We start from the raw sequence: 8,758 nt of genomic DNA on the forward strand, positions 1-8,758 counted from the left end.
TTGAGATGGTGCCTCACTCTTGTTGCTGAGGCTGGAACACAATGGCGCGGTCTAGGGTCACTGCAACCTCCGCCTCCGGAGTTCAAATGATTCTCCTGCCTCAGCCTCCTGAGTAGCTAGGATCATAGGTGCCCGCCACCACGCCCAGCTAATTTTTTTTTTTTTTTTTTTGAGATGGAGTCTCACTCTGTTGCCCAGGCTGGAGTGCAATGGCGCGATCTCGGCTCACTGTAACCTCCACCTCCCAGGTTCAAGGAATTCTCCTGCCTCAACCTCCCAAGTAACTGGGATTACAGATGCATGCTGTCAACGCCCAGCTAATTTTTTTTTTTTTTGTATTTTAGTAGAGACAGGGTTTTACCATGTTGCCCAGGCTGGCCTTTAACTCCTGAGCTCAGGCAATCCACCCACCTTGGCCTCCCAAAGTGCTAGGATTACAGGCGTGAGTCACCGTGCCTGGCCGCCCAGCTAATTTTTTACATTTTTAGTAAAGACGGGGTTTCACAATGTTGGCCAGGCTGGTCTCGAACTCCTGACCTCAGGTGATCCACCCACCTTGGCCTTCCAAAGTGCTGGGATTACAGGTGTGAACCACCGTGCCTGGCCATAAGCATTTCATGGTTTGTTTCTTTTTTGAGACAGGGTCTGCTTCTAGGCTGCAGTGCAGTGGTGCAATGATGGCTCACTGCAGCCGTGACCTCCCAAGCTCAAGCAATCTTCCCACCTCAGCCTCCTGAGTGGCTGAAACTACAGGTGTGCACCATCACAACCAGCTAGTTTTTTGTATTTTTTGTAGAGACAAGATCTCCCTATGTTGCCTAGGCTGGTCTTGAGTTCCTGGACTCAAGCAATCTGCCACCCTGGCCTCCCAAAGTGCTGGGATTATAGGTGTGAGCCACAGCACCCAGACTGCATTTCACAGATTTCTAAAGAAAACAGTATTTCTAGAACCGTAAGCAAGGTAGAGTCTATCTTCCCTTCTCTAAGAGCTGGATTTCCCAGGCCCCAGGTGAGATGAGGTTCAAACCTGTGCTGGATACTCAATGCCAGACTTTTGCTAGAATATTTCTTGGCTACAAGGTAATTATGGATTGGTAGAAGAGCAGAGGCTGGTGGTTTTTTACCTGGAACCTCTCAGGCAGGTCAGTGGCTCGGATTTCATTGTCCTGATCTGTGAGGTGGCTGCTTTCTAGCTCACTGGGCTCATACATTTCAAAGATGCTCCTACGGCTCACACGCTTCTTGGTGGTCTTCTTGGGGCGCACTCGGATTTCACCCTCAGCCTCATCATCCTCATACTCATACTCTTCCTCCAGTTCTTCATCATACTCATTGTATTTCTCAAATTCATCATAGTCAAAGTCCACACCGAAGATTTCCTGGGCTTCTTGCAGGGCCCTGTAGGTGGCAGCAAGAGGCAGGTGGCTCAGGTTCAGGTGAGAGGAGAGAAATGCAGCCCTTGCATAGATCCTTTACTTGTCCCAAGGGAACTGAGAGGGTTAGGAGGAAGGTAAACAAAATAACCATATTCACTGTGGACGAAAGGCTTCACTGGGGGATATTTCTGGGCAAACTATTGTATATGGAAGATTAAAAAGCTCATCTTTGGCACCTTCGAGTGACAGTAATCAAATAGCAACAGAGCAGACGGGTCTATATCTTGCTCAGTGGACCCATCTTCTGCTAAGGCATTACAGTATTCCCTTAGGGCGAAAGCTTTCAAATTTGTAAATTGTGATGCGGGCATTTTTCTTCCAACAAAAATATATTAAGAATGTCAATATATATATAATTGAATAAACATGGAGCTGTAGGCAGAAGAGGAATGCTGGAGCCTTGCCCATGTGGGACTCTACTCCAATCCCACAGTAGTCCTAGAGTGCAGAGACAGCTCCCAGGGCTTCCAGGAGCAGTCTGAAATCACTGCCTGGTAGAGGTTATTTGAGGCAGGGAAGCAAAATGGCTGCAAGCTGGGAATGCCTCATTTTTGGCAAAGGCCTCTGATCTCCTCCTTCCTGACTGGGCCCACTCAATCACTTTATCCCCACCTTGTACCAGATCCCACTCACGCGTCTGTGTATCCAGGAAGCTTTTTCCGCCACTTAGGTTTTTTCAGAGGCTGTCCATCATCATCCACAATGAAGTCATCAATATCTGGGTAGGAAAAGGATGGGTTGGGGCTCAGAGTCAGGGGCTGAGCCAGGACTAAATTGCTTTGGTTCCTACTATGTGAGTGGCCAGTGAGCAACAGAGAAGGGAAGCTCCTGAAAAGGAACTTCTTTGTGTCAAATGCTGGGGGATGTAGCTAAAGAATGGTTTCCATCCTGTTCCCATGGGCCAGGAAATCCCATCCAAACACTGGCTTCCCTGCCCAATATAACATACCTGACTCCTCATCATCTTCTTCCTCCTCCTCTGGAGGAGCCATGGGGGCCTCCATGGCCTCCTGCCCTTCTTCCCCTTCCCCATCCTGGAAGATTTCTTCCGCAATAGCTTCTTTTTCATGTTCCTCCTTGCCATATTCCTCCTCGTCATCGTCTTCGTCATCTGACATTTTTTTGACACGCCGGTACTTTTGCTAGGGGTGGGAAAACCTGCCTTATCAGGATCTGAGGAGTCTGGCATACGGATACCAAATCTCCAGTCTCACTCCCTTCTTCCCACCACAATTACTCTGACCAAGAGAGATGGGAAAGAACATGCCGAGTGATGCTCTTGTAGCCTCAAAGCCCATCCTTGAAACTTGGACAAGACTTTCTCTAACAGGCACCCAGATCTGGGATGCAAATCTAGGCTCCGTAGTACAATGATACCGAACACCGTGCTCTAATGTTCTCCAAACTGTCCTGCGTGTGCCTCCTCACCCAGAGACACTGAAATTTCCAGGGCTTTTTCCTTTACCCCCAGGGACAAAGACAAAGAATGACACTTACTCCTCTTTTGACTTTGACACCCAAATTCTCCTCAATGAGGTCAAAATCATCATCCTCCAGGCGGTCATCAAAAGAGGCTGAAGAAACAAAGTGTTGCCCATGGTGATGGGGTTGCCCTCTTCTGTTGCAACCTCCACCCAAGCCTCACTTGAGCCAACGACAGACTACTCACTGCGTTTTCTCTTCTTGTGGCCAACATCATCTTCTGAATCACCAGAGTCACTGCCCTCATCCTCCTCCCCTTCATCTTCATCATCATCGTCATTGATAAAGCCTTTCAGGTTGCCTTGCTCATCCTGATCATCTAGGTTCTCCTCCTCCTCCTCCTCATCTGGAAAACATGCATGTTTGAGGCATGGAGACTGAAAAACAGGCTAGAGGTTCAGGGTCACTTGATTAATGTGATTATCCATTTGCTCTGCACCTAATGACCTGGGTGCCATGTTAACTCTTCTGCCTCATGTAAAGACGCAAAACATAGCCATTGACTTAGAGTAGCAGCATCTGGAAAGAATGTTTTCTTCCCCTACATTCACCATCTGTCTTTGGGCAGGATGATCTTCCCGGTCACTTTGGCTTCTCAAAATCATTACTAGATTATTATAGCCACCAATAACTTTGTTTTACTCAGTTTGTAAACTCAGCAGCTATATTCCTTTTTTTGCCATAATTCCTTTGATAAAACTTGTACGTCCCTTTACCCCTTTGAAGTCATTTCGTGGTTCTACTCTGTTGACAATTCTAAAGATTGGGCTTGGCCAGAGAAATAGGAAACTAGGTGAATAAATATCAACAATGCTAGGTCTAAAAGCAGAAAGTAGGCCGGGCGCGGTGGCTCACGCCTGTAATCCCAGCACTTTGGGAGGCCGAGGCGGGCGGATCACGAGGTCAGGAGATCGAGACCATCCTGGCTAACACAGTGAAACCCCGTCTCTACTAAAAAATACAAAAAATTAGCCGGGCGTGGTGGCGGGCGCCTGTAGTCCCAGCTACGCGGGAGGCTGAGGCAGGAGAATGGCGTGAACCCGGGAGGCGGAGCTTGCAGTGAGCCGAGATCGCGCCACTGCACTCCAGCCTGGGCGACAGAGCGAGACTCCGTCTCAAAAAAAAAAAAATAAAATAAAAAAATAAAAGCAGAAAGTATTATACACAGACTTATCTATTGATTTATTATCAACCACCCCCCCAACTAAAGTAAACTCCACAATAACTGGATATTTATTGTTTTGTATTTCTAGTTCCAGGCCTAGTGCCTGGCATACAGACAGATGCTTAGTTAGTATCTGCTAAGAATGACTGAAAGTTCTCAAGCTGGTACCTCATGTGTGATAACTTCTGTGCTGAGCCTGAGCTTTTCATCAGCAAGAATCCAACTATCCAAAGCTTAGCAATAGTGGGGAGAAGCTTGAGGCTGGGCCTCCTCACCATCATCCTCCTCTTCCACAAATTTCTTGGTGACTCGGGGTACCACCTCGCCTTCATCATTGTATTCTTCCTCTGACTCCTCAGCCTCGCTTTCCACAAAATCAGACATTGCTGCAGCTTCTCACTCTGCCTGAAGACAACTAGGGAAAGAAAAGAGTGAAGGATAAAAAAATGGGACACATGATTGTACAGAGGGCTCTTAAACCTTCCCACAAACAGCCTTTTAGCAACCTGCCACTGCTCTGCCCACTCAACATTCCCACTTGGGGAGAAGAAAAGAAGAATCTGATGGTTCCAACTCTTCCATTATCCATTCCTCCCAGCATTGCTTCTCGCATATGTACTTTTTTTTTTTTTTTTTTTGAGGTGGCGTCTCACTCTCTCACCCAGGCTGGAGTGCAGTGGCGCAATCTCCGTTCACTGCAACCTCCACCTCCTGGGTTCAAGTGATTCTCCTGCCTTAGCCTCCTGAGTAGCTGGGATTATAGGCACGCGCCACCATGCCTGGCTAATTTTTGTACTTTTAGAAGAGATGTGGTTTCAACATGTTGGCCAGGCTGGTCTTGAACTTCTCAACTCAGGTGATCTGCCCACCTTGGCCTCCCAAGGTGCTGGGATTACAGGCGTGAGCCACCGCACCCGGCCTTATACGTACTTTTAAAAAGAAGGCAAAAGCCAGGCTACTCGGGAGGCTGAGGCAGGAGAATCTCTTGAATCTGGAAGGTGGAGGTTGCAGATTGTGCCACTGCATTCCAGCCTGGCGACAGAGTGAGACTCTGTCTTAAAAAAAAAAAGCCATTAGGCCAGGCGTGGTAGCTCACTCCTATAACCCCAGCACTTAGGGAGGCCAAGGCAGGTGGATCACCTGAGGTCAGGAGTTCGAGACCAGCTTGGCCAACATGGTGAAACCCCGTCTCTACTAAAAATACCAAAATTATCCGGGTATGGTGGCAGGTGCCTGTAATCCCAGTTACTCTGGAGGCTTAGGCAGGAGAATGGTTTGAACCCAGGACGTGGAGGATGCAGTGAGCTGAGATTGCACCACTGCACTCCAGCCTGGGCAACAAGAGCAAAATCTGCCTCGAAAAAAAAAAAAAAAGAAAAAAAAGAAAAGAAAAAAAGAAAAAGAAGGCAATTATACCAGACTTGTATATGTATCATCTCTCTTCCCCAAAGTTTTACCTCACTTACCATTTGAAGACAGGAATGGGCAAATGAGGAAAGAAACTAATGTAGGGACAATTAAGTGGGGATATGGTGGTAGAGTAGGATTATGTGATCTGCTTCTAGGAGGCTTGGAAACAATAAGTGCCAACTTTATAAAAGGTGCTTTCATATGTTTACATACACTATTCATACTTATTAGCAAAGTCAAAAGCAAAATCTCTTTTCAACAGATTAAACACACGAATACTTCATGAACTTGAGCCAATTTGTGTGAGTACTGGTTGGGAGCATTTGGGTCCAAAAAGGGCCTATTTTTATCATTTACTCCCCTTGCAGGCAAAAAATCTTGAAAGGCTTCCATGTCCTACAAAATAAACGCAACATGGTTAAATGGAAAGACTGCTGGGCTCAAGAGTAGAAATCAAATCCTGGTTTCATACCCTACGGGCTAAACATAAACTTAAGCAAATTATTGGACATGCCTGAATATCACTTTCTTAACCTGGAAAATAGTAATAGCGCTACCTACCTTACAGGATAGATGAGAATATTACATGACATAGGGGAAAGAACCTGTTGTTTCAAGATGGGTTAACTGAGTTTGAATTTGAATCCTGAGCCTAATTTTCCTTAGCATTCTGTAATTCTGTACCAACCAACCCCAACTTTATCTTCTACTTCCCTGCTTTCAGACTCATCCAAAGCCTGGAAACAACAATAGGGATCTTCAAGAACCGTAACATGGAGCTTGATGGGCCTTGAGTAGGACTTAAAAAACAGCACACATCATCACAACAAGATTCCATTGTGGAACCCTAAAGCTGGCTGCTGACACACTCAGCATCACTCCTCACCCCATCCAGTAAAATGGTCTATGGGATATATCCCATGTACCTTTCTCTCACTTAGACTACAAGCTTCTGGAAGATAAAGAACATATCCAATGGAGGGACTAATAAAAATCATGAAAACATAAATGGCAATACAAGAGGCATTACAAGGCACTCTGTGATTCTGCACCAGAAAAGCTATATCCCTTCAGGTGTGCTGCAACACATTAGCAACAAATTAGCTGCTAACAAATTAGCAACTGTTAAGTGTCTGTTAAATAAACTACTTACGTTTTCATATTGCTGCCATCTTCCCAGTCAAAGATGGCAGTGGGAGGGGAGAGAAGGGTGGCTAATGGCTACCTGAAGGTGCCTTAAGTTCTGTGGCTCTAATTCTCCTCAAAATTGCCCTTACTGAACTCAATCAATACTATAACCAATGAACTTGAGATTAACTAAACTCAAAAAAACAAAACTGAAGGTATAAGAGGGAGGGGGAATGTTCAATTTTCGGTTGAGGTTTCAGATGCCATTCTTTCCACAAACCTAACTGAATGCCTACAATGTACATATACTCTGCTAAGAGCTGGGGATTTGAAGAGAATTGTTCATTTTCTTTCTTTTTTTTTTTTTTGAGATGGAGTTTCGCTCTTGTTGCCCAGGCTGGAGTGCAATGGCGTGATCTTGGCTCACTGCAACCTCCACCTTCTGGGTTCAAGCGATTCTCCTGCCTCAGCCTCCCAAGTAGCTGGGATTACAGGCATGCACCACCATGCTGGCTAATTTTGCATTTTTAGTAGAGAGGGGGTTTCTCCATGTTGGTCAGGCTGGTCTTGAACTCCTGACCTCAGGTGATCCGCCCGCCTCGGCCTCCCAAAGTGCTGGGATTACAGGCGTGAGCCACCGCGCCTGGCCGGATTGTTCATTTTCAAGGAGTTGAATGTCTCCTAGAGGTAGAAATATGAAAATAAGGACCATAAAATCGTTTTATATATTACAATAGACACACAGAACAGGCATAGGAAGAGAACTGGACAATAAACTCACAACACACACACAAAACCCAATCAAAATAATATGGGTCTCTCTTGGGTATTTTAAGCAATTTTTTAAAAAGTACCCTGAGGAATAATGCTTATTACACACCTACCAAGTGCCAGACACTAACAAATACCCTACTATTTTATGTCCCTATCAAGGAGAACAAGTATTCTATTAATCCCTACACTGTCCTATGAGTTACAGCACACTTCTCTCTCAACAGAGGAGGAAACAGACTCAGAGAGATGTAGTCATTTGTTCAAGGTGACAAAACTATCATCTGTAAGTGCTGAGGTCTGTCTGACTCTTCATGGTTGACAGTACCACATCTATCAATAGTTTCCAGGGCGTGGTCCAGGGGCCAGTCCCTCTGTTCTCTCAGGAGCGTAGAGTGGAGTTTTCCAGAGGTTATATGACATGTGATTATCACAACAGACTGAATGCAAAAACATATGAGAACACAGCTGTATTCTGTTAGAGCAGACATTAAAACGTTGTACTAAAAAACAAAGAATGTCATTCTTACTTAATTTACTTATTTTGAGACAGAGTCTTACTCTCTCACCCAGGATGAAGTGCAATGGCACGATCCTGGCTCATTGCAACCTCCGCCTCCTGGGTTCAAGCGATTCTCTTGCCTCAGCCTCCCGAGTAGGTGGGACTACAGGCGCTCGCCATCACGTCTGGCTAATTTTTGTTTTTTTAGTAGAGATGGGGTTCGGCCATATTGGCCAGGCTGGTCTCGAACTCCTGACCTCAAGTGATCCACCTGCCTTGGCCTCCCAAAGTGCTGGGACTACAGGAATGAGCCACCACGCCCAGCTATTCATTTATTTTTTAAGACAAAGTTTCACCATGTTAGCCAGGCTGGTTTTGAATTCCTGAGCTCAAGTGATCCACCTGCCTCGACCTTCCAAAGTTCTGGGATTACAGGAGTGAGCCACCACACCCAGTCCATTCTTACTAAAATGTTTTGTTTTAAAAACTATTATTATTCGGCCGAGTGCTGTGGCTCATGCCTGCAACCCCAGGCTGAGGCAGGCCGATCACCTGAGGTCAGCAGTTTGAGACCAGCCTGGCCAACATGGTGAAACTCTGCCTCTACTAAAAATGAAAAATTAGCTGGGTATGGTGGCAGGTGCCTGTAGTCCCAGCTATTCAGGAGGCTGAGGCAGAAGAATTGCTTGAACCCGGAAGGCAGAGGTTGCAGTGAGCCAAGATGGTGCTACTGCACCGACAGAGTGAGACTCCGTCTCAAAACAAACAAACAAACAAACAAACAAAAAACCCCAAAAAACTACTGTTATTCATAAAAAGTATTATTGTTTACTACTTTAAAATAAATCAATAAATATTTTTAAA

At 45.7% G+C, this 8,758-nt stretch overlaps 1 protein-coding gene across 2 annotated transcripts in view; it reads right to left on the reverse strand.

The window, feature by feature from the left end:
- SUPT6H (SPT6 homolog, histone chaperone and transcription elongation factor) overlaps positions 1-8,758 on the reverse strand; it is a 40,127-nt gene that overhangs the window by 24,376 nt on the left and 6,993 nt on the right. Inside the window, exons 2-7 of one of the 2 annotated variants that reach the window (XM_004042004.5) lie at positions 4,359-4,498; positions 3,106-3,264; positions 2,934-3,010; positions 2,386-2,578; positions 2,070-2,154; positions 1,125-1,398 (exon numbers count right to left, since the gene is read on the reverse strand). In XM_004042004.5, the coding sequence (XP_004042052.1) occupies positions 1,125-1,398; positions 2,070-2,154; positions 2,386-2,578; positions 2,934-3,010; positions 3,106-3,264; positions 4,359-4,467 (897 nt within the window). In that variant the 5' untranslated portion in view covers positions 4,468-4,498. Of the gene's footprint in view, positions 1-1,124; positions 1,399-2,069; positions 2,155-2,385; positions 2,579-2,933; positions 3,011-3,105; positions 3,265-4,251; positions 4,499-8,758 lie in introns of those variants that run through there. The other variant, XM_019026483.3, reaches the window with a different exon arrangement.

Source organism: Gorilla gorilla, chromosome 4 (assembly GCF_029281585.2).
Source record: "Gorilla gorilla gorilla isolate KB3781 chromosome 4, NHGRI_mGorGor1-v2.1_pri, whole genome shotgun sequence".
Lineage (NCBI taxonomy): Eukaryota > Metazoa > Chordata > Mammalia > Primates > Hominidae > Gorilla > Gorilla gorilla.